Raw genomic sequence first — 26358 nt, forward strand, 5'->3', positions numbered from 1 at the left:
TACATGAACCAGGTAGACCAGGGACTCATTAATCTTAGAATCTTTCTTGAAATGTATAAACTATGATTTCCCTCCCTTTTTAGGCTATTTTACTGTAGGGATGTGTACTGTGTCAACTTGGTTTAGCTGGAACTACGTTTCCCAGAATCCCCTTGTTGTTCTGAGTTGGCCAAAAGGAGAATCTGTACAAAGTTTGAATTTTTCTTTTCTGCTTTTTTTCTCCCCAAATCCCCCCAGTACATAGTTGTATATTTTAGTTGTGAGTCCTTCGAGTTGTGGTATGTGGGACGCAGCCTCAACATGGCCTAATGAGTAGTGCCATGTCCTCGCCCAGGATCCGAACAGGTGAAACCCTGGGCCACGCCCAGGATGCAAACCGGGGAAACCCTGGGCCTCTGAATCAGAGAGCACAGCTTAACCACTGAGCCATGGGGTTGGCCCCCTATGTGAAGTTTGGAAGGCAGGAGTAAAGCAGAAGTCATTATTCTCTGAAATTGATAGACAGACACAGAGATGCAGGCAAATTCCAGCTTATTCTCGCTCTCTCCTGCTCTGTGTCCAGCTGTTCCCAAATGACGACACTACGGACCAAGAGCAGCCCAGGTCCCCCGACCAGAAGCTTGGCTATAGACTTCAGAAGCAATAGTTGCACGGAGATCACGCCTTCACCAGCTCTCCTTCATGGTCCTACTCTGACAGTTGGATGTATCTGGTTTCCCAGATAGATTCCCTGGCAAGTTCCAAATCACTCACCATGCCAGCCCTTCACTGGAGGCGGATTAGTGACTTTCCTCTGATTTCTCCAACTCCTCCTTTCAGGCCATTACTTCCCCAGCTTCTCCCACAATTATGTAACAAACCCCTTCCTCCATAATACTCCTAGAAGTTCTGCTTCTGTGATTAAACCCTGACTGAGTCCCCGCCGTACCATATTGGAAGCAGTCAACTGGCCAATGAGATTTCACATCAGAGTTAAGAGTTGGCTCCACACTTCTTGTTCCTGCAGAAAGATGTACAAAGCTAAACTCAATATCTATTAGTAATTCTCAGCAGAAGCAAAGAGGAAACATATGAGGCAATCTTCTATGTAATTCCGCTTTCTTGTGATCTGAAGTGAGGACCTGACCTTGTAAAAGGGCTAAGAAATTATCAGTTTTAAATTGTCCTTTTTGGATTTCAAAGAGAGTATTAAGCAGAGTGAGTGTCAGTTTTCTGCAAATGTTGAGACCCCAGTTTTACCTGCTAGTTCACAGTAGTGCACAAAGGAAAAGGAAACTGGAAGCCGTGGTTCTAATGCCTTGTTTAAACAGGAAGGCTCCCATCTTTTGTCTTGAGCTGCATACAGCAACCACATAGTAAGCGTACGTATTTTTTCACCTCCTGAAAGTCTGTTACGCAAGAGGTCTCCCAAGCACTAAGACTTCCTTTATTACTCACATATTTCACCCTCTTACATACCCCCGAGGGTCTCATCTCAGTCTCTGCCAAGTGCAGCCCCGCCTGATTATCTCTTGAATTCCTCCAAGCGCTGCAAGCAATTCTTATCTGCCTCCTTGCTTCTCTGCACTTTCTTAGGTGCTCAAGAGACCATCCTAAGCCCAAAATCTCTCATCTGTTATGACTTGAGAATATTCTGCCATGTGGTACTAAGTGTGGCAAGAGGACTCATACCAGCCTCACATACATTACCAGAATGTCACACACACAAAGGAAAATGGCAATTTTAGAAAACCTGGTAAGTCACCAGAGAGGCATCTGCCCATGTAGAAATATGTGTGCTGTTCAGTGGAAAAGATAAGGAGCTAGAATAAAAATACCAGACAACAAGCAAAAGGAAACCTGCGAGAACTGGGTTTTAGCTAGTTCTCACTCTGCACTAACTTGCTGTATGGCTGTGGACAAATCCCACACATCTATTGGGACAGAAAGTGCTAATGACCACAATAAACATTTGTCCTTCTAGAGTGTCCACAGTTTATCTGAGCATGTGACAGGCAGGAATAAAGTCTCCATTTCTCAGGCTTCTTTGTAGCTAGATGTAGCCATGTGACTAAGTTCTGGTCAATGGGATGTAAGAAGAAAGATTACATAGAAGTTTCCAGAAATTTCCTTAAGAAACAACCGAGATATGTGCTCTTCTCTCCTTCCTTCTTCTACTCTACTTCTTAGGCTATGGAAATGTTACATAGAATTCTATCTTGTACCATGATGACAAGGGCCATACCCTAGTGACTGTGAAGTCAAAAGCTGGAAGCAGTCTGGATTGCCAATGACTGAGAAGCCCCACACCAGACTTTTATGTAATAGAAAAATAAATTTCTATATTGTTTAAGCCACTGTTGTTCAGATCTTTGTCACAGTTAAATCTAATCCTAACAAATATGTGTTACTATTTTTTCAATTGTATTTAGATGCTGTTAAAATTAATAAGATAAATATCCAATTGAAATGTCATTGCATTGACAATATGTATTTTTTAATCAATAGAAGCAACTGCTATTGCAGTTTTTCTGGAGATTTTTGTTAAAAAATCTTTATTCTCAAAATATTGGGACACTTTATTCTCAAAATATTGGGGCAGAAGCTGGAAGTGGGGAGAAGTTGGAAGTGAACAAAAGAAGAAGCAGGAGTGGAAGATAAGTCACAAGCTTGCCTTTTTCTGCTTCATACATCCGCCTGGTTAATCTACTTGGTATAACTGGAGAAAGAAAGAAAAATTAAAAGCAGATGGAGGAAAATCGCCTATTGTTTCACCAAAGATAGTAGGGTGCTCTTCAACAGTATCACTGAGATTTGTCCCCAGTGTCCCAAGTCGTTTGCTTATCTGGGCCTCTTGGTCATGTTTCTCTAGGACTCATGGTGTGAGCTATCCAAGCCTTCAGTGATGCAGGGACGTCTGTTTCACCTGACCCTTTCCTGGCCACCCTTTGTCACTCCGCGTCTGTAATTGAGCTAGCATCTTGACAGAGCTCCCTGCCCAAATTCTCCCTAGAATTCTAATCCTTTTTCTCTTCCCCTCTGTTGTTCCTCATTTCATCTATTTCACCTCTCCCAGAGTTATGGTTTCCTCCCCACCTCTGCTGGCTCTCTGCTAAGATGCAAAATAAGTACACTTTTATCAGAAAAAATGATCAGCCATCCTTTGATCCAAGTATATTAAGGACATCTTGAACCCCTGTCAACTTGGAGGCAGAATGCAGACCCTTCACCAATTTTCACAGGAAGCCCATTACTTCAAGTACTTCAGTTTCATTTTTCTGGTCTTTACTGAAGCTTTGTGGGCCACAGAGACCAAATCAAGTGGCACACTAGATATTTCTCTTCTCCTAAAGACCCTTGCTGGCCTTGCCCCCAATAGCATTGTTATAGGAGTGGTTTTCTCTCTAAGACTCCCCCATACAGCTCCCAGCCCTCTGGCTTCTCCCTCCTTAATTCTCTCTCCCTAGTCTTTCTTCCGTGCAGAGCATTTGAGCTCTGTTCCAGCTTTGAGCCCATTTTTGCATAGCCCCCTCTGCAGACCCAAACTCTCCAAAGGTGCTTAACCAAACAAAGGCTGCTCCACTGACAGAAACCCTCTTTGTAAAGCAGTTTACCCATTTCCTCTTGTTTCCTGACTTTGTCCCTTGGGGCCTTAGTCTTCTCTTGCAGTTTATTATGCGTATTTCTTCCAAACAAATATGATGCCCTTGTCAGGGGGAAGGCTATCAGCAACTAAGAAAATAAAATGTCTCTGTATGCTTCTGCCCTGTGGATTTCCATGGAACCACTAACCTTGTCTCAGGTGTATCCTCAATTACCAAGTCATTTCATAGTTTGTTAATTTTGTGGGCTCATTGAAAAGAATGTAGTGCTTTCCCTTTTGCTTTATTTTTTTCTTAAAATTACTGTTCATGGTGAGCATGACCTGGAACAGTTCTGCATATGCACTTAAGGGCAGGTGGGCATTATCCTTCTAGAAATGTACTTCCTCTTGGGTTTTAATATTTACCAATAAAGAAACTAAATAGACATTATTGACTTTATCTTGGGAAATTGAAGATAGGATCAAGTGAGTCTGACCCTTAGCTCTGGTCCTTAAACGACGCGTATAATTCCCAGCAGATCCCATTCGCCTCTATAGCATAAGGAGAAAGGGATAATTCCTCAGTAGGGCGTGTAGATAGGAAGACCATTTCATTTGCCTGGGACAGTCCTGGCATAACTACAAATAGTAGCCCTTTCCATTCTCAAAAATGTCCCATTTTGAACAATAATTTACATGGTCACCTGGGTGAGGCACTTACAGACCAGAGCCTAGCACAATGACCAGCCCGAAGCAGAGGTGGTGCCTACAGGGCTAAGGAATGTGGTCTCTGTGGTCCACCTCTCTGGATCAAGTTCTGGCTTCCCCACCAGAGTGCTCAAATGAGTCAGGGTTCTTAGCTACAAATGACAGAAACTGACTCTGGCTGATTTAAGCAGAAAAGGAATTTATTGAAAGAATTGGGGGTGGCTTATCTAAAAGTGTCAGGAAAGCTGGAGAACCATGCTCAGAGGCTAGGCATTTGGGGCACTTTCCAAAATCACGGTGCAAAAATGGTCTGGTGATGGAAGCTACTACCATGCCCTGGAAAGCTACGGCTTCTTGTCCCACCCCCTAACCCCACCCCCAAACTAGCAACACTCCACTCCTTAGGACCTGACCCTGCTGCAGCCAGCACTGGCCCTGAGAGGGCTCTCCATGGCCCCTGCTTCTTCATGTTGCAGGAAAGCTACAAAGCAGGTACCCTCCCCCAGCTCACTTCAACACGTCTCTTAAAGAGTCACTTTTACTCTGCTTCCGTGAAGCCGCCTCTGCCATCCACATCAGAGCTCCTGCGTCTCTGATTTCACCCTCTGGGAGTATTCTATTCCAATATTTGTATGAATATACAAATTAACGAGCACAAAACAGGCTCTTCTGTGAGGCTATAAACTATCACTACAGATAAAGAAGAAAAAGGTAACAGAAAAATCCTGCTTAATCTAAAAACATTAGAAGGGCAGTCTCAGATTTTATTTAGAAAAGCAGTACATGCTGACAAAAAATCATGAACCTACCCCTAAATCTATCCCCAGAGTAGACTCTGATATACCATGGCTTTTTTATGACTTCCACTGAGCAATTTTTTAGACATCGTCTACTTCCTCAGGACAATGCACAACCTGGGATTTACACATTAGCCACGGACCTTGCTAAATCAGCAGGTCGTTATCTCAGAGTCCTGTGCTTTTGAGCTTTCTGGAGAGGTCATGGGGAGGGAAATAGTCTCCAGTCCCATGCAGACTTACTCTACTGGTTTGGCAAAGACGCCCAGGCAGATGAATCTATGGGAAGACTGAGCACAGAGTCGGCATCAAATGGAGAGGCAGATGCCATTCAGGCTGGTCTCTCCGAAGCTGGCATTCCCAGCCCCAGTGAGCAACAGAGATACTGCCCGTGTTTGCCAAACTCCAGAATTAGAAAGCTGAGCCCGGGCTACTGTTGTCCAGTGAATTTAATGAACAATGACGAGATTTGAAAGTGATTCAAATGTGTTCAGCGCTCAATCGTGATCTCGGGAGAGGAGGTTCACACAGTGGTAGACGGAATTTTCTGTTTTAATTACAAACCACTAGTGAACTATATCTGGAATTTTGCAAATGATAACCAAGTCCAGATCTCAATTTTCACTCTACAATTGGCTGCTATGAGAAAAGAGTGGCAATAATTGTTTCTTCCAGATTTTCACACACTGAGCCTGCGAGGCACTTGAGAGACGGGAATGGAAGGGGAGGCAGGGAGCCAGGCTAAGTCGCCTGTGTGAATCTTAACTCATCTGACGCATAGTATAGGTTTGTTGTGCTTCCTTCCTCTGAACCTTGAAATTTTACAGAAAATAAATTTTAGACTGATGATAAAAATGATGACAATGGGGCCGGCCCCGTGGCTGAGTGGTTAAGTTGGCGCACTCCGCTTCAGTGGCCCAGTGTTTCACCGGTTCAAGTCCTGGGCGCAGACACGATGCTGCTCATCAAGCCATGCTGAGGCAGCATCCCACATGCCACAGCTGAAAGGACCCACAGCTAAAAATACACAACTATGTACTGGGGGGCTTTGGGGAGAAAAAGGAAAAAAATCTATTAAAAAAAAATGATGACAGTGAAGCTATTTCTACTAAAAGAAAGGTTACACCTATTTTTTAAAAGCAAAACAGACTACATAGTTTATACATGAATACGAGTACAAAATAACTGAATTGGAAAAAATCTATGTTCAGTATAGCTAAATGGCCATGAATAAATCAGAAGTTGACCTTATGGGACTTCAGCTAGCTTGTAGAGCAACTTGTGCAAGCTAGAAAAAGGCAACGCCTTTTGGGTGGCTGAAGCCTCAGGAAACATGGCTGTGCATCACGGCAAAAGAAGGCACGCCCCAGGGTGCGTGGCTTGGTGAGGATCCTGGATGGACTTTAGAGCTCACTGCCCCGGAGCCAGGCCTGAGTTCATCCCGTGGCCTGAGCCCCTGGTCAGTTTCTAGATGGGCTTTTCTGGTCCTGCACTGAAAACAGAGTGCCAAGATGTAAAGGCAATGGGACTGTAACAGATTGAATTATATCCCCCAAAAAGATGTAGAAGTTCCAACACCAGTGCCTGTGAGTGTGACCTTACTTGAAAATAAGGTCTTTACCAAAAATCAAGTTAACAGGAGTTCATTAGGGTGGACCCTAATCCAGTAGGACTGTATCCCTATAAAAAGGGGAAATTTGAACACAGAGGCAGACACACACAGTGGGAAGCCAACGTGAAGACACAGGGAAAAGAGTCATCTACAAACCAAGAACGTCTGAGGCTAGAAGCTGGGAGAGAGGCCTGGAGCGTATCCTTCCCTCTCACCTTCAGAGAAAGAGAGCATGGCCCTGCTGACATCTTGACTTTGGACTTCCGTCACCACAATTGTGAGACAATAAATTTCTGTTGTTTAAGCCTCCAAGTTTGTGGTGCTTTGTTACGGCAGCCTTAACAGACTAATACAGAGATAAACAGTAGGGTTACAGCCAAAGACAAAGCCTCTGAGTGTGACCCAGACCCAGAGGTCAGGATTCAATAGGGGCAACAACTCGCCCAAAGTTGTCTCCCAAGGCTGTGGAAATCACTTAGCTGAGGCAACAAATTATTCTGGGCAAGGGGTGTAGAGCTGCAGACTCATAGGGGAGGGATGGAGGCCAGCTCTGGAGGAAGGTGGGGTGCACAAAAGGCTGATCAGAGTCATGGGGCTGCCGGCTCTGGGGCGGGGGAGAGAGCTTCCAGCAGACATTTCACCAATAGCTCAGGGGTAAGACAAAAGTGTGGAGCCTTGGGCCTACAGAATAAAGAGAACAAGGTCTGCAGACAAGGCTCTGGGGTTACGAAAAGCACGTTCAGAGGCAAGAGGCTTGAACCATTTGGAAATGGAGAGAGGAGTTCCTGACTCAAGTCAAAAGAACTGAGGTGAAGGAAAACAGGAACAAACAGTTCTAGTGTTTAAGAAATGTCAATTTTACCTCCATAAAAATAAATAAGATTAAAAATTTAAATGTGTATTAGTGGTCATTATTGATGGGTCTAGCTTCCCTACTATGTACAGAAACCAACAGAACATTCAAGGCTGTTGGATGATTTTCAACTCTGGCCAGAGAGGAATACCCCATGTCTGTATGATTACACCACACTAAGAACTTCATTGGCTCTGTTAGGCAACATTTCTGACTGTTCTCTATTTCCTACAGATAAACATCAAGCCATAAATCACGTTTGATCCAAAGGAAATACCAAGGCAGTTGCCAGTTCAGAAAAGATAAAGTCTGATGGCCTAAGAGTGAATTTACTGAGTCTCATGTTATATTTGCAGAACAACCAGAACTGAACTGAGCCCGCGAACGAAAAAGAAATCAGTGCTTCAGAACAAAAATAGAATAACGCAAGAGCTCTATTCGCTCTTGATCACATCTGAGTGGGCAGAGGCACTGGGTTTTCATTTCTGTTTGTCATTCTTGTCTTATCCACACGTAAATGAGCTAGCTAACTGAGGTATATAATCATAGTGTCCCAAATGGATCCATTTTCCTAGACAGTTTCAAATCATCTCACTATGACATTCACTTTAAATATGCTTTCCTCGTAACCCATGAAAGGAATGTTACATTCCTCTGCCACACAAAATACAAACATTATTCACATCGCCAGATGAGCAAAAGACTGCCCAGATGTTTGTTATTCCAAATCCTGCAAATCAAAGAAAACCTGGGGATCTTTTTTCTTCTAAAGAAAACTGTCTTTGACTCTTAGAAGAAAGGACCATAAATACATCACATATTCACAACAAAAAATACTTATAAAACCTTTAGAAATATGCATAGTGATGAGAATTGCCATTTTTCAGTTTTGTTTGCCATAACAGCTGAGATTAACAGGGCCGCACATGGCATTTACCTTCTATTATATGATAGAAGTGAAATGCTTCCATATGATGCCAAGCAAGTGATGTCTGATGAGTGTTACCTGAAACTTTAATTTCACTGTCTCCTGGAGATCTTTAATGGAGAAGGTCAAAGGTCATTTGTTAAATACTATTAAGGCATTGTTTTCCAGATTAAAAAGAGCTTTACAAAAAGTGCAATAACTATATAGATTCACTGAATCATCCAGTTGAGGGACACTTTAGTCAGTAACTAGACTCAACCACAAATCTATCTGATCTTGGTAATAAAAGTGATCAAAAATACTTAATTGAGCATTTTTTCATGTGCTATGTTCTATTGTGTAAAAACACTGAGAGGAAGATACACACATACAACCGAACCAACAAAATTATTGAATTAGAGCAATTCTATGTAATAGGAATTATAGTAATAAAGTGGCAACTGTCAACATCTATTGAGGGTCTACCATGACCTGAGCAGGTGCTCAGGCTTTCCATGCACCATTTCCTTTATCCTCACAACTGTTGAGGCAGATGTTTTATCTCCATTTTACAGTTCGAAGAAAAGAGGCTTAAGGAAGTACTTGCCAAACATCTGTCAAGAACTGTGATGGGTCTCAGATTTTACCCTACTTGCAAGCTCCTGAGTTAGCCTGCTGCAGTTTCGTGCTTGCTGGCAGAAGACGCAAAGCTCTTGGATCAGAGACAAAGGACTTTATTTTCTTTTTTTTTAAAGATTGGCACCTGAGCTAACAACTGTTGCCAATCTTTTTTTTTTTTCCCTGCTTTTTTACTCCCCAGATACCCCCAGTATACAGTTGTATATTTTTAGTTTTGGGTCCTTCTAGTTGTGGCATGTGGGGTACCACCTCACCGTGGCCTGATGAGTGGTGCCATGTCCGCGCTGAGGCTCCGAACCGGCGAAACCCTGGGCCACTGAAGCGGGGCATGCAAACTTAACCACTTGGCCATAGGGCCGGCCCCAGGACTTTATTTTCTTGCACAGCAAACAGCATGAGCTTCGTGTACATGTCAATTTTCTACTTAGAGTGAGCAGCCATCCCAGTTTGCCCAGGACTGTTTGTTTTAGTATTAAAAGTCCCGGGCATCCCAGGACAGTTGGTCATGGTAGTTCCCCCTGCCCCCAAGTCCTACAAAGGCAATGGAGAGCAGGCCAGGTGTGATGCACACACAGTGGGCCTGACTCACAGCTGAGGAACCCCAGGCTTAGGAAACCCCTTCTTGTAACAGAGATGTTAATAAACCTCCCCAACGCTTGCCCCCCCCAAACACATTGTTTTTATTATCTTGGATAGCAAACAAATTTGCCCACTGCCCTGGTGGGAGACACTATATCTTCTGAAACTGTTCACTACACAAACATCCTCGAAAAGATTATCTGATACAAAAGCTGTCACAAGTGCAGAAATCTGAGAGACTCATAGAAAACTACCTCCCACTCCCGCCAGTAATAAGTGGTGAGGACAGTATTCAAATCCAGATCCTTCAGAAGTCAAAACCCACGTGCTATCCTGCCTCTTAAATTATTATGCTCAAATTTACAGAGTTAAGGTCAAAAGAAGGTGAGATTTTCTTTTAGTTGAAGCTTTGAACTCTTAGTCATATTTTAAAAACATATGCTACTTTCAATCTCAAACGAATTTACAAAATAGAAGTTTAGAGGTATTACCAAAATTATACTACAATCCAAAAAAGTTAAATGAGTTGCTTAAGCTAATTGACTTCTCAAGGGTCTTCCTGCCCTAGGAGTCTGTGCGTCTTCTTCCACATTATTACTACTCACTGTTTTCTTGCCTCTTGTTGTGATGAGTGCCTTACAAGAAGTTATATTCCTCTGCCTCATTTCGAATTCAGGCAGAATTTCAGCAGCGAAGCTTGGGTGTATATTTTGATACCAGAGTAATTAAAAAACAAGTTCCATTATAAAATGAAGAGCAACTAAGATTTATAACATAGGAACTCACCTTTTTTTTTTTTTTTTAACAGATTTTCATTAATTGTACAATGGTAACCACAGTGTCAAATAGGTGTGACCTTTTCTGGCAGATACAGTTTAAGTATATTTTTTTCCCTAATAATCAGATCAAATTTCCTTTTTCTTTTTGTTAACCCAAGGCACTATCAGGGGAGGATATTACTGTATTTTTTAAAAGGTTATTTTGATTTCCTTTCTGGGTAGAGCTCGTTCTTCTCTCTACTGCTCTCTAAAGATCAAAGGAAGATGAAAAGAAGAACCAAATGAGTGGACAGAGAACAAAAGACCTGTGATAAGAGAGTTTATTGCCTGAATGGTAGTTTGCCATAAGGACGTTGTGGCCAAATGGGTGCACAAAAGTTGAGCAAAGTACGAAAAAGTTGCTAGAAACAGCCCAAACTTTGAAGGGGTAGCTGGTGATTAAGACATTCTCAGGCCACGATCACATCACCCAGAAACCACATGGATTACCTTAGAGGAACAATTATGGTCCCCATTCTGGGATCTCTAGGCTGCTCAGGAATGGTAAAGATTAGCACTCAGGATCCAGAACTATTTTCAGCGAGAGGAAATTGCACACCCACCCAAGGGGAACCTCCAGGAGCCGGACTATCCATCTAAATGCGTGAAGCAGAAGTAACACCACAGGGAATGGGGTAGCCTTTGGCAGATCTGAGAGCACTCATCCTACCTAAAAATATTCAAATTCCATTTTAACAAAACTACCAAATAGACTCTGAGCTAATTTGAGTAGTCAAATGGCCAAATTGCGGCTCTGCCTCCCAGGCTCGCTCAGACAGACTGTTGGCTGTTACGTTAGCAGCACTGAGGAGATGCCTATCCAAAATTTGGTCTATACATTTGATGATGAGAAACAGAACTGTGACTTGCTCATCAAATGTGGTTTTGCTGACAAAATCTTTCAGAATACGGAGTCCATGGGATAGAAACAATGAAAGAGGTGCTTAGAATGGAGCTGTTTTTCTCTCCAAATGAAGCAGGATGTGGCATGCCAGGAAAGAAACAAGACTGCATTTGAATTGTGCAAGAAAATTTAATAAAAGTTTATTTTCAGTAGCCTTTATTTTTAGAAGAAATACTCTTTTGAGACCCAAGGGCTCTATTTTTCTACTCGCCAACACAAAGCATGAACATGCCCCTGGCTTGGAAAGCCCAGGAACACAGCCTTATTGACATTTCCACTTCTAAATTGAATGCGTTTCAGCAAAGGATATTGCTACTTTTCTGAAGCATTTCCTGCTGGCTTAAAAACACAGAATGCTGGCATTTAAGTGGGGCCCAGTTATCTATGTGGCTCTGCTCTTGAAATCAGCTCCCCCCACAACCCCCAATTCTGACTCCTAGACTCCACCACCCAACTTCCATTTTACACAAGATAGTCTCTGCATCTTCTTTTTCACTTTCTTCTCTTTCTTTAGCCCAATTTTTGACATTTCCATTCTTTGCCTGCCACCAAGCTATTTTCTGACCTTTTCTATAGTTTCAGGCTTAAGATTCTTTTCTTGTCCTTTCTATTTTCATGGAATACACGCTGGTCACAGAGGAGAACCCTTAAAATGACCATTTATCACAGCTGTTTGTCATTTTGTCTCCCAAGTGCATCAGTAAGATTCTTTGGTGACCTGAATTTGTGGCCCTCCCTTTCTGAAGTGGAATTCCAGAAGTTGGAGCTGCCAACTTTCCTGCTGAGTGTTACTGGAACCACGCAATTAAGATCAAAATACCTCTCACCACTTTCCTTCCTGGTATTTTCAACATCAATAACATACATTTATTTTGTGCCAACCACGTGCCAAGGAATCTGAATAACAGATTTCACTCTCCTAATCCCCACCTCCCACCCCAAGTGCATGTGCAAAGATAAAAATGCTGATGCTACAAGTTACCCTGTATTAAAATCTGTTCAGGGGCTGAAGAAACCCAGAATCCAGAGTCAAGGTTCTTGTCCTGGCTGTTCTGCATCTTAAAACCCATGACTTTCTGAGGCCGGCCTGGTGGCATACTGGTTAAGTTCATATGCTCTGCTTCAGTGGCTCAGGCTTCATGGGTTCAGGTCTCAAGTGCAGACCCATACACCGCTCATCAAGCCATGCTATGGTGACATCCCACAAACAAAATAGAGGTAGATTGGCACAGACATTAGCTCAGCGACAATCTTACTCAAGCAAAATGAGGAAGATTGGCAACCAAGCAAAAAGAGGAAGATTGGCAATAGATGTTAGCTCAGGGCCAATCTTCTTCACCAAAAAATGAAAACTCCATGGGGGCCGGCCCTGTGGCCAAATGGTTAAGTTTGCGCACTCCGCTTCAGCAGTCCAGGGTTTCTTCAGTTCAGATCCTGGGCACAGACGTGGTAATGCTCATCAGACTGTGCTGAGGCAGCGTCCCACACAGCACAACCAGAAGGACCTACAACTAGAATATACAACTCTGTACTGGGGGTGCTTTGGGGAGAAGAAGAAGAAAACAAAAGATTGGCAACTGATGTTACCTCAAGTGCCAATCTTAAAAAAAAAAAAAAAATTCATGACTTTCCATTTCCCACACCTACACACAGATAAGAGATTTCAAATAGCATATAACCCAGCATTCCAAAGCAGAGTGAATAAAATGGACTATTTTTTTAAACCTCTATGATTAGTTGTGGTTGTATAGGAAAGAAGGAATTGCTTTATCATTATCTACCTCAAAAAGGTTTTTTATTCAGAAATCAAATTCTTGGGTAACATAATCGACTAAATCTATTAATGAGATACCATAAAAATTTTAATATATACGTGTGTCTTCATTTTTAATCGCCAACCAATGCTACTAAAGAACAGATGCTTTTTGGAAAATGGGTATTCTCTCACAACTTCTCTTTAGCGACAGTTGAAATCGAATTCTGCAAGGCCTGTTAGTGTCTTCAGATTTTCATTAATTTTTCAATTTCTAAAGTGCAACAATCATCACATACACCCACAGCACAATATCCAAGAGAGAACAGAGCACATGGGCCTCCATTCCAAGCTCGTCCGCCCCCCATCCCACACATCTTTTACTGGAAGACAGATTACTGCAAATTCTTTCAGACCCGCAGGGAAGGGAAGGCTCAAAATAGGGCATCTGTGGAAACTTCTCAAAGAACTGACTTTGCTTATAATTTCATCAGTTTACCACTTTGTATTTCATAACAGGATTATCATAAGCTATGTTTGGGAAAGTCATTTTTTATGGTTATAATAAGATTAACTAACAGGATTGAGAGAATTTTGAAATCACTCAGAAAATACGATTATTCACAGTTGTATTTCTCTTTCCTTTGAATAATAGAAAATTATCTCTTACCCAAGATGACCATGAAGTTGATATTCATTCACCCAAATGTGTAAGCACTAGAAACATTGCAGATATGGTAGAATGTCTTCGGGAAAAGTCATTTTCCATTGAGAAACCATCTGGGCTACCTGTCTGAAGAAATGCAGTTTTAAAAGAAGCACAAAACAAGGAAACTTGATTCTCTTTAAATAAGTTCTTCTTGGGGACTGTGGATTCATTCAAATCCAGGATACTATGAAATTTCCTTTATCAACTCCACGAAGCATTATGAACAGGGAAAGTGGGCTGATTGCAAGAGCATCTCACAGACTGATGGGGTCATGGAAGGCTGGGGAGTTGAGCAGAGCCAGGGAGTGTAGAGAGAAGAGGTAAATGAAAGCTCAGAGACAGGGAAGACAGACTGAGCAAGAGTCACTCAGAAACAGAGCCAGTGTGATCACAATTGAGACTTCAGCTGTCAAGACCTCCTGGAAAGACATTTTCCAAGCCCCCAAAACTTTCACTAACATTTTAGAGGCAGCTGGCAGAAGCATTTTTAAAAATGAGATGTAATAAGCAAGGTGAAGAAATCCTTATTCGAAGTCAAACGAGAAGGAAAAGAAGGCAGAAAAATGCCTGAAATCCAAACATATCTTGACACTGTAAGACAGCATAAACTTGAAGCAAAAGAAGGCAATTGTGTTCTGAGCCCTTTACCATGTTCAGTGTGAAAGTCAGCGCCCCACATCGCTTGCTCTCTCCTCCCAAACTGAGGTTGTGGGTTTCTCCTTTGGCACTTCATTTTCTAGACAGAAACAGGTTTTGTTTTCTGTATCTAATACTTTCTTTAAACGCAGGATGTCAGCTAAACTGACAGATCAACCTCAACATCACACAACAAGAGACAACCAGACTTATGTGCCTCTTGACACGATTCAACAGGAAAGGCACAATCACACCCCTGAAGCAGACTTGCCAAAAAGATGAATCAACCCTGAATCAGATGAGCCTCCAGATCTAAGCACCAGTTTGCAGGAAATACAGAGAACAGGAAAACGTGTTAAATAGCAATACGATAAACCCAACAAAATGCAAAATTTGGCAAGTTACAGGACTCCAGACCCAGCTTCTTCAACAACAATTGCAAGAAAAAATTAAGGGAGGGAAACCTATAGATTTAAAAAGGACCTAACAGACTACCAACCAAATGCAGCGTGTCCAGTGGTTTGGATTCTGGTGTGAACAAACCATCTATAAGAAAAAATTATGAAACAATCAGGCAAATTTGAATACTGACTAAATATTTGATGATATTAAAGAATGACTATTAATTTTTCCTAGGAGACTATAGTAACATTTTGAAACAGTATCAATCATTATGGTGAAATTATATAACACCAGGGATTTTGCATCTAAATAGTCTAAGAAGCAGGAGAAGTTTGCGTGGGGGTAGGAGGTAGCAAGAGGAGGTTATAGATGAGGTAAGATTGGCCATGTGTGAATAATTGCTGAAACTGGGTGACGAGTGCATGGAATTTTGTCGTACTATTCTCTCTACTTCTGTAAACTTTTGCAAATATCAATAATAAAAAGTTTTTGTTTAATGCATATGTAATAGCATTAAACATAAAATTTCATCTAGAGGAGATTTATGACATATACATCAATAATTTATTTGTATTTTCTAATTTAAACAAGAAAATTATCAAAGTCTTGCTTGATCTACTGATAACAGTATATGAAGAGTTTTTAAGCAGCAATAACAAAAGTGACCAAAATGCCAACAAACCAGTAGAAGAATCAACATAATTTCTGAAGAAACAATTCACAACAAAAAAAAACACAAATGAGTCTTAAACATTAAAAAATGTTTAGTGTCACTCATACTAAGAGAAATGCAAATTATAATAAAGAAATAAAATTAAATACTATTTTTCACCTGTCAACTTGACAAAGATCAGAAGTTGGAATATTGGCAAGATTGTGGGGGGAAAGGCACTCACATATTTCTGGTGGGAATTGCCCTCCCACTTTTATGGAGGGTGGCTTAGCAATATCAATATGACACGTGCACATACCTTTCGATGCAGCTCTCTAGTTCTAGGAATCTAGCTTACAGATAAACTGGCACACACAGGCAAAGTTGTGTTTGTGCAAGATTATTCACTGCAACATTATTTGAAATAGTAAATGCTTAGAAACAATTTAAATTCTTCATCAGAAAGGCACTGGTAAAATAAATTCTGATCCATCCATAAAATGGAAGGCTATAAAATCACTAAATAATAGCAAAGCATTTATGTCTGATTAGGAAACTATCAGACATACTGTCACTGAAAAACATAAGGTACACAATAATGTATGTGTGTACTACCATATGTGTTATAAAAAGGAAAAAACATGTATTTCTGAATTTCTCCTAAATGTATAAAATACCTTAGAAAACCCATAACTTTGGTTGCCCCAGAGAGCAGACCTGGAGCTTTCAAGGGAGGTGATCAGGGAAGGAATGGCATATAGATCCACTATATACCCTTCCGTATCATTTGAGTTTTGAATTACATGAATGTATTACCTGTTCAATTAATGAAAATGTAAAAATCTGCAGAAATGTTAAATTAGATGACTAATTTCTAGGAGATTTAAGATTAGGCTTTGTCAATACAGAGATACACAATAAGTACTTGAATCGGAGGGTTTTCCCAACAGTAAGTTGGGACTTACAGAGGAAAAGGGGCCAACACATGACTACCAGGTCTTAGGATCCATCTAAAGGGATACCCAGGCTTGGAAATCCACTGCCCTACCCCATGTGGCACTGAGAGAAGCCCCTCACAGGCAAGCATGTCTTACTCCCTTAAGCCCAAGAACCAAGTGAACATTTTCTCCCTGAAGTCACCCCCATGGCCCTCACCCCACCTAGAGCACATGTAATGGGGAAGCAACAGAGAAGATACTGAATGAAATCCAAAAAAGAAACGAGGCACTAAAATAAACTGATATAGACTAAACAAAACAATTGCAGCCATGCCTCATTCCATTTCACTTTGTTTTATCGTGCTTCTCAGGTATTGCATTTTTTACAAATTGAAAGTTTGCAGCAACCCTACGTGGAGCAAGTCTATTGGTGCCATTTTTCCAACAACATTTGCTCATTTCGTGTCTCTGTGTCACATTTTGGTAATTCTTGCAATATTTCAAACTCTTTCGTTATTATATTTGTTATGGCAATCTCTGTGATCAATGATCTTTAATGTTACTGTTGTAACTGTTTTGGGGCGCCACAAACCGTGCCCAATAAGACAACGAATTTAATCAATAAATGTTGTATGTTTTCTGACTGCTCCACTGACTGGCCATTCCCCTGTCTCTCCCCCTCTCCTCAGGCCTCCCAATTCCCCAAGACACACAATATTTAAATTAGGCCAATTGATAACTCTACAATGGCCTCTAAATGTCCAAGTGAAAGGAAGAGCTGCACGTTTCTCACTTTAAATCCAAAACTAGAAATGATTAAGCTTAGTGAGGAAGGCCTGTCAAAAGCCAACATACGCAAACCGGTGGGCCTCTTGTGCCAAACAGTTAGCCAAGTTGTGAATGCAAAGGAAAGTTCTTGAAGGAAATTAAAAGCGCTACTCCAGTGAACACACAAATGATAAGAAAGCGAAAAAGCCTTATTGCTGATATGGAGAAAGTTTTAGTGGTCTGTATAGAAGATCAAACTAGCCACAACATTCCCTTTAGCCAAAGCCTAATCCAGAGCACGGCCCTAACTCTCTTCAGTTCTATGAAGGCCGAGAGAGGTGAGGAGGCTGCAGAAGAGAAGTTTGAAGCTAGCAGAGGTTGGTTGATGAGGTTTAAGGAAAGAATCTCCATATCATAAAACTGCAAGGTGAAGCAGCAAGTGCTGCTGTAAAAGCTGCAGCAAGTTCTCCAGAAGATCTAGCTAAGATAATTCATGAAGGTGGACACACCAAACAACAGATTTTCAAAGTAGATGAAAGAGCCTTATATTGGAAGAAGATGCCATCTAGGGCTTTCATAACTAGAGAGAAGTCAAAGCCTGGCTTCAAAGCTTCAAAGGACAGACTGACTCTCTCGTTAGGGCCGAATGCAGTTGGTAACTTTCAGTTGAAGCCAATGCTCATTTACCATTCTGAAAGTCCTAGAGCCCTTAAGAATGATGTTAAATCTCTCCGCCTGTGCTCTGTAAATAGAACAACAGAGCTTGGATGACAGCACGTGTTTCCAACATTGTTTACTGAATATTTTAAGCCCACTGTTGAGACCTACTGCTCAGAAAAAAAACTCCTTTCAAAATCTTATGCTCTTCTCCAAAGAAGATATACAGATGGCCAATAGGCGCATGAAAAGATGCTCAACACCACTGATCATCAGGAAAATGCAAATCAAAACTATACTAAGACATCACCTTACACTCGTTAGAATGGCTATAATAACCAAGACAAAAAAATAACAAATGTTGGAGAGGTTGTGGAGAAAAGGGAACCCTTATACACTGCTGGTGGGAATGCAAACTGGTTCAGCCACTATGGAAAACAGTATGGAGATTTCTCAAAAAACTAAAAATAGAAATACCGTATGATCCAGCTATCTCAGTACTGGGTATCTATCCAAAGAACTTGAAATCAGCAATTCAAAGAGACTTACGCACCACTATGTTCATTTCAGCATTATTCACTGTAGCCAAGATGTGGAAGCAACTTAAGTGCCCATCGACTGATGATTGGATAAAGAAGGTATGCCATGTATATACAATGGAATACTACTCAGCCATAAAAAATGACAAAGTCGTCCCATTCGCAACAACATGGATGGACCTTGAGAGTATTGTGTTAAGCTAAATAAGCCAGATAGAGATAGACAAACACTGTATGATTTCACTTATATGTGGAAGATAAACAAACACATGGACAAAGAGAACTATTTAGTGGTTACCAGGGGGAAGGGAGGTAGGGAGTGGGGACAAAGGGTGAAGGGGCACACCCAGAAGGTGACTGACAAATAAAAATGTACAACTGAAATTTCTCAATGTTGTAAACTATCATAACCTCAATAAAAAAAATGGAAAAGCATTTTTTTAAAAAAACACAGGAAACTATAAAGAAAATAAGAACTATCTATAATCATTGCCTCCAGAGAACTCAATGGAAGCATTGTGAGGGGCATCCTGCTGAACCATTTTCCAGCCTATATGTACATATGTATTTTTTATAAAGATTGAAACTTAAAAAAATATATGTATATATCACTGCTCAATGACAATGAACCTGGTCACCCAAGAGCTCTGATGGAGGTGTACAAGGAGATAAGTGTTGTTTTCATGGCTGTTAACACAATGACCACTCTACAGCCCAGGGACCAAGGTGTCATTTCGACTTTCAAGCCTTATTATTTAAGAAATACATTTCATAAGACTATCGCTGCCATAGATAGTGATTCCTCTGATGAATTTGGGCAAAGTAAATTGAAAACCTGCTGGAAATGGTTCACCATTCTAGATGCCATTGAGAACATTCATGATTCGTGGGAAGAGGTCAAATATCAACATCAACAGGCGTTTGGAAGAAGTTGATCCCAACTTTCATGGATGACTTTGAGGGGTTCAAGATGTCAGTAGAGGAAGTAACTGCAGATGTGCTGGAAACAGCAAGAGAACAAGAATTAGAAGTGGAACCCAAAGATATGGCTGAATTGCTGCAATCTCATGATAAAACTTGAATGGATGAGATGCTGCTTCTTCTGGATAGACAAAGAAAGTGGTTTCTTGAGATGGAATCAACTCCTGGGGAAGATGCTGTGAAGATTGTTGAAATGACAACAAAGAACTTAGAATATTACATGAACTTAGTTGATAAAGCAATTTCAGAGTTTGAGAGGATTGGCTCCAATTTTTAAAGAAGTTCTACTTTCAAAAGTGTGTAGGTAAAACGCTGTCAAACAGCATCACATGCCACAGGGAAATCATTGGTGAAAGGAAGAGTCAATTGATGCAGCAAGCTTTATTGTTTTATTCTAAGAAATTGCCGCAGCCACCCCAACCCTCAGCAACCACCGCCTGATCATTCAGTAGCCATCAACATCAAGGCAAGACTCTCCACCAGCAAAAAGATAATGACTTGCTGAAGGCTTGACAATGGTTAGCATTTTTTAGCAATAAAGTATTTTTAAGTTGCGATACGTACATTGTTTTTTTAGATATAATGCTATTGCACACAATAAACTACAGTGTAGTGTAAACATAACTTTTATATGCACTGGGAAACCAAAAAATCTGCATGACTTGCTTTATTGTAACATGTGCTTTATTGTGGTGGTCTGGAACCGAACTAGCAAAAAATCTCTGAGGGATGACTATACAGTGAAAATATCCGCTATGAATTTCCAGCTCTAGTTTTTCTTCTAACAGGAAAAGGAAGGACAACCTTGGGCAGGAAGGGTGGGACGCCATCAGCAGAGCAGATGGAATCAAACACTGGCCCACAAAAATCAGTGACTGGTGACCTTTCAAGGCATCTCTTTCCCATGGCCCAGTGTGGCTACAGCTGGAAGTCCTTTCAGAATCTTTGGTACCTGAAACTTTCTAACACCTGGAAGGGTCACTCATCCCTGTGACCTATAACCTATTATTAGCATCTGCTGCTCAGAGGGTGTGCTGCTCTCAGGCTGTTTTCTTATCCGTATGTTATCCAGATTCCCAGTATGGCTTTTCAGTTGCTTGGTGGGTGTGTCAATCTCCTGGACAATAATAAAGATTGGGCCAAAATGGATCAATAGCAGCTTCCAATCATTTCTCTGACATTTTACAATGTTTAATTTGCCTCTTTATCTCCTTTTATGGCCTTTTCTCACCTGTAAAATGGGGCAAATAAATTTTTACTTTATAGAAGGTGAGAGTTGCAGAAATGAGTGTTTTCACGAATCTCCTCACATGTGCTTCTATAAACAAATGGCTACTATTATCTTCTAATGAAGACTATTTGCCTCTGCTCTAACACCCACCACTAAAACTTCAAGGCCTAAGGCAAGAGAAAGTATACTCTTCACTGTTTACCTTATTATCAAGATTGACTAACTTCAAAACTATGTCATATGCCATTCTGCACACAGAATCAAGACTTGTTGCGAGGGAAATTCCCCATCTGCAAAGGTGTGTGTCTGTGTGGTAACTGAAAGGAAAGATCCCTACATACATCTCCGAATTCTTTGTTTTGCGTCCAGAAAATGAAGAGAGAAGACAGCACAAGCTTCCTGCTAAAGAATACGAGGAATTTGGGGCTGGCACTGTGGCCGTGTGGTTAACTTCACGGGCTCTGCTTCAGCAGCCCGGGATTTTGCCAGTTCAGATGCTGGGCGCAGACATGGCACCGCTCACCAGGCAATGCTGAGGTGGCGTCCCACATGCCACAACTAGAAGGCCCCACAACTAAAAATATACAACTATGTACCGGGGGACTTTGAGGAGAAAAGTGAAAAATAAAATCTTAAAAAAAAATTTTAAAAAGAATACTAGGAATTAAAAAACTAGGAAAGCTCCAGTGTTTTGGTGACAGAGAAGACAGGAAGGCAGGCTACATTTTAAAAACAGGCAAAGGAAGCTGGTGACCCCAGGCAGGCACTGAAAACCCACAGGCACCTTACCAAACAGGCACAGGGCCCCTTGAAGGGGGCTTTCCTCTAACCTGCCCCACCATGTGACAGCCATCCCCATCCTGGTTAGCTTTCTTGCCCACGATTTCTGACATAGATTTCTCGTACTTTCAGAACTGGGCATTAGATGCAACATGTAAATAATTTTAATAGAAAAAAGTAAAATATAAAAATGAGATGCACACTGCAAAAATATGTGTGCATGAAGAAGGTAATAATGGCTCATCACACGCAAATTAAACGAAGAAAGTGCTGCCCTGAACATGTATAATTTTGAAATATTAATGTCTTTAATGTTGTATCATCCTTTCATTAAAAGAGAAAACCTGTCTGGCAACCTCGACATCGTGAGAAGCCATTTTACTAGGCTTTTAGCATTACTAAGCACAATTCCAAATACTTTGGTCCTGGCATAAACTACTCTCCCACTGCAGTTAACTAGACTGATGCCTTTCTTAAAATGAGGTTTACAAGCCCATTTAAAAGGTAATAGCATGTTGCCTTCGTTGGGTGAGACTTTTAGAAGTTAGTTTGATGTAGTCCCACTTGTTTATTTTTGCTTTTGTTGCCTTTACTTTGGGTGTCTTGTTGATTTTTATTGATTTAAAAAGTAATACAGGAAAACCAAGAGAAGATATAAAAATCAACAGCTATGGGCCGACTCAGTGGCATAATGATTAAGGTTGCGTGCTGCCCTTTGGCAGCCCGGGGTTCATGGGTTTGGATCCCAGGTGCAGACCTACACCCCACTCATCAAGCCATGCTGTGGCCATGTCCCATATAAAAAGTAGAGGAAGATTGGCACAGATGTTAGCTCAAGCAAAAAGAGGAAGATTGGCAACTGATGTTAGCTCAGGGCCAATCTTCCTCACAAAACAAACAAACAAAAATATCAACAGGTAATACTCCCACCAATAGATAACCACTCAACATTTTGGAGTATTCTCATTCATTTATTTAACAATAGATTTCATTGTTGTTTACTGAGGTATAATTTGCATACAGTAAAATTTACCATTTTTATATGATATATAGGTGGTGTATGATGAATGTAATCACCACCACAATGAAGACAAAGAACGTATCTATCAGCCCCAAAAAGTCCCCTCCTGCTTCTTTGTGGTCAAACTACTCTTCCCACCCTCTCCTCAGGCAATCACTGATCAGATTTCTATTCCTATAGTTTTGACTTTTCAAGAATGTCACATAAATGGAGTTACACAGAAAGTAGCTTTTTTGGTCCCACTTCTTTCATTTAGCATGATGCTTTTGAGATTTATCCATGTTATGTGTATCTGTTCATTCCTTTTTATTGCTGAGTACTATTCCACTGCATGGGTATACCACAACCTGTTTATCCATTCTACACTTGATGGACTTTTGGGTTCTTCCCACTTTGGGCAATCATGAATAGAGCTGTCATAAACATTTGTATACAGGTTTTTGTGTGTACATATGTTTTCATTCTCTGGGGGAAATTCCTAGAAATTGGATTGTTAGTCAAGTAAACTTGCATTTAACTTTGTAAGAAACTGGAAAACTGACTTCCAAAGTGACTTTACCGATCTGCCTTTCCACCAGCCATGTATGAGAGTTTCAGTGGCTGCGCATCTTTGCGAATATCTTATATTTTCCCTTTCTTTTTTTTAAGTTGAGCCATTCTAATACACATGTAGTGTATTTCAATGTGGTTTTAATTTGCTTTTCCCTATGGGATTAATGATGTAGAGCAGCTTTTAGCATGCTTATTTTTTGTCAATGTCTCTACTTTGTGGAGTTTTTGTTTTAATCTTTTGCTCATTTTTTTTTAAAGATTTTATTGTTTTTATTTTTATTTTTTCCTTTTTCTCCCCAAAGTCCCTCGGTACATAGTTGTATATTCTTTGTTGTGGGTCCTTCTAGTTGTGGCATGTGGGACGCTGCCTCAGCGTGGCCTTATGAGCAGTGCCATGTCAGCGCCCAGGATTCGAACCAACGAAACACTGGGCCGCCTGCAGCGGAGTATGCGAACCTAACCACTCGGCCACGGGGCCAGCCCCTGCTCATTTTTTAAGTGAGTTGTTTGTTATTGACTTGTAGGTATTCTTTATATAGTCTAGATGCCAATATTTATCAGAAATGTGTTCTACAAATATTTTCTCCTGGTTTGTAGCTGGCCTTCATTTTCTGAACAATATTTTTGGAAGAGCAGAAGTTTTTCATTGCACTGAGGAACAAAGAGCTATTTCTAAGTACCTGCCATATGTTAAACTTTGATCATTACTGGAGATACAATAATGTCTAAGCTTAAATTTGTACTTTTTTAAACAAAATTTCCATCTATTGGTTTCTAACCTACTTTTTCACTATCTTTTCATGAATATTTTTCACATCATTAAATATTATTTGAAAACATGATTTGTAAATGTGTACATAGTACTCTCATCGCTATGTCTTTTTTTTTTTTTAAGATTTTATTTTTCCTTTTTCTCCCAAAGCCCTCCGGTACACAGTTGCATATTTTGAGTTGTGGCTCCTTCTAGTTGTGGCATGTGGGACCCTGCCTCAGCGTGGCTTGATGAGTGGCGCCATGTCCGCGCCCATGATCTGAACCAGTGAAACCCTGGACCGCCAAAGTGGAGCGTGCGAACTTAACCACTCAGCCCTGGGCCGGCCCCTCTTATGGCTATATCTTAATTTATTTAACTATCCCTCTCTATTTTGGGATGTTTATGTTGATTCCAATCAATACTAAAAAAAAAAAAAAGAAAAGAACACGAAATATATGATTACCACCCCTGTGCAGAAATCCCTATACACATCTCCAATTATTTTCTTAGTGTAAATGCTTACAATTGCAAAGACTGGGACAAAGCCCTAGCGCTTTGTTTTATAATACCTCTTCAGAAAGACTACTGATGTTTTGAAGCAAAGATCTTGTCTTGCCCTCTTTGTCATGCCAGTATGTGACAAAGAGCCTGTCACATTGCCATGTATACTTAATGGATGAATAGTTGGAGAGAAAAAGAATTCCACAGAATTTCATCCTCTAGCTTTCCTCCTGTGAAAGAAAATAAGAGTTGCCTTAGCCATCTCCCTTGCCTTCTCAGATGAAGGGAATAAGAAGAAAGTTTTCTTCTAAGGGAAAAGTTGCCAAGGAGATGCAGGTTCCCAGACAGCTAGGTGACAAGCCCTGTTGCTGCTCAGCAACGCCCTTAAGGGGCCCCGCCCCCCGCCCATATAAAGCCAGGGTGCAGTGGGGCAGCCACAGCTGGCACGCAGCCTCCAGAGCACCGGCACCGGCACTGGCACTGGCACTGGCAGGCACTATGGCAAATGAAGTGCAAGTCCTGCCCTTCCCGCTGAAAGGGGGGCATCCTCCTGCAGGTAGGCTGCCCACCTGCCCTCTGTCCTGCAGAGAGCAAGGCCTCGCTGCTGCTGCTGCTGCCACCCCTCCTTCCATCTTAGCCTTCAACAGAGGTGCCCCAACAGAGGGGAGGTTCGCAACCTCCTGCTGTTACTTTAACTTCGTGCAGCCTGATTTTCTCCTAAGTCTTTGATCCTTCTGTGCTTGTGTATAACACCACCTGGGGATTCGTCAGGCCCCAGTTGAATTAAACCCTTGTTATATATGGGAGGACAAGGCATTCAGTGCTTGTGGAAAGGGGTAGGTAGGGAGGTTGGACATTTCCTCTCTGGCTGTAGGTTAGGAGTGACACATCCACACCTGGAAGGTGATTTACTGCCAGGGAAACCTTCCTCCCCAGAGGTTCCAGCCCTAAGACCATCTTCCCAAGATGCCTGTACGTCATCTGACTTCATGGTCAGGCAAACCAGCTTCCACACCGAGGACAGCAACCATATTTCTCTCTCCCTCCTCAGGCTGTGGGGTTGGGCAGTGTTACCAGTGATGTAATTTGCCTGTCAACACGCTGAGGAGCACTTTTGAATAAGGACCCAAGTATCAGATGGGGCTGACTGGAGAAGGTAGCTTTCAAGGTATTTTGCAAAGTATCCACAGTTCTGCTTTTTTATTTTTACCTATGTTATTCATATCAGCTCTCTGGAATATGGAAGTTAGTTTTACTGTACTTAACCATGTGTTCACATAGATTGGCTGAAGCATGCAGGCATGCTTTCAGCCAATTTCGTGTTCTTTCAACTGCCAGCCTTCTTTTTTCCTTAAGAAAGATCTCTAAAGCTTGACTCCTTTGTTCTTGCCTTTCTTCATTGACTAAATTTATTTATTGGGATAATTCTTTGGCACTCTAAGCCAAGGTTATTTCCATCGTCTTTGCTGCAGGGGGTGATGGCGGGTATGACCTCCGCAAAGTGTGAAAAACAGACACAGGGATTCAGTGACTTTCTGGTAGGCAGCCCAGCTGAAAAGAGTCACAATTCTGACTACTAATTCTGAGTTTTCAGGTCTGGGCACCATGCCCGCATCTCCTTTGGCTGACTCCTAACATTTGATATTTGTAATTGGATTTAGCAATATTTAACATTATCTGTATTTAAAGTTAATGGTGCTAACTAATGGTCAGGAACTATATATGCAAATTATTAGAAGAGAGGCTCATTGCAAAGAGAAAGACAAAAGTAAAAAGAACACCATTCTCTTTCCACCAGTTCCACCCCAATCCTTCATAAAACAGTTAAAACCTGATTTGCTAAAAAAAAAAAAAAAAAACCTGATTTGCTAAGTTACATTTATGTTCAAAGAACACAGAGATAAACTTAGCCAAATGAAAGTTTGAATGAAACCGCCAGGAACTTTCTGTCGCACCACTAACGATTGCTAATTACTCTGTGTACATAGCACACCATGACTCCATCAAGCATGTCACAATGCCTCTGGCATGACAATTAATTATTATGAACTGTGACACTACAGATAAGAGGTTTGGGATAATTAGAATGGAGATGAAGGCAGATT

The 26358-nt window shown here is 41.2% G+C and overlaps 1 protein-coding gene and 1 long non-coding RNA gene across 5 annotated transcripts in view; one reads left to right on the forward strand and one right to left on the reverse strand.

Moving 5' to 3' along the window:
- The window catches only part of LOC139045193 (uncharacterized), a 35872-nt gene extending 21283 nt beyond the window's left edge, over positions 1-14589 (reverse strand). For both annotated transcript variants that reach the window (XR_011503089.1, XR_011503088.1), the window contains exons 1-3: positions 14490-14589; positions 13803-13925; positions 929-1000 (exon numbers count right to left, since the gene is read on the reverse strand). This is a non-coding gene — a long non-coding RNA (uncharacterized lncRNA). The remainder of the gene's footprint in view (positions 1-928; positions 1001-13802; positions 13926-14489) is intronic.
- DAPL1 (death associated protein like 1) overlaps positions 1-26358 on the forward strand; it is a 92019-nt gene that overhangs the window by 46172 nt on the left and 19489 nt on the right. Inside the window, exons 1-2 of one of the 3 annotated variants that reach the window (XM_044768864.2) lie at positions 24661-24809; positions 25305-25421. The exons of 1 other annotated variant lie outside the window; for it this stretch is intronic. In XM_044768864.2, the coding sequence (XP_044624799.1) occupies positions 25391-25421 (31 nt within the window). In that variant the 5' untranslated portion in view covers positions 24661-24809; positions 25305-25390. Of the gene's footprint in view, positions 1-24656; positions 24810-25304; positions 25422-26358 lie in introns of those variants that run through there. One more of the 3 variants, XM_014859485.2, reaches the window with a different exon arrangement.

This window comes from Equus asinus, chromosome 4, assembly GCF_041296235.1.
Source record: "Equus asinus isolate D_3611 breed Donkey chromosome 4, EquAss-T2T_v2, whole genome shotgun sequence".
NCBI classification, from domain to species: domain Eukaryota; kingdom Metazoa; phylum Chordata; class Mammalia; order Perissodactyla; family Equidae; genus Equus; species Equus asinus.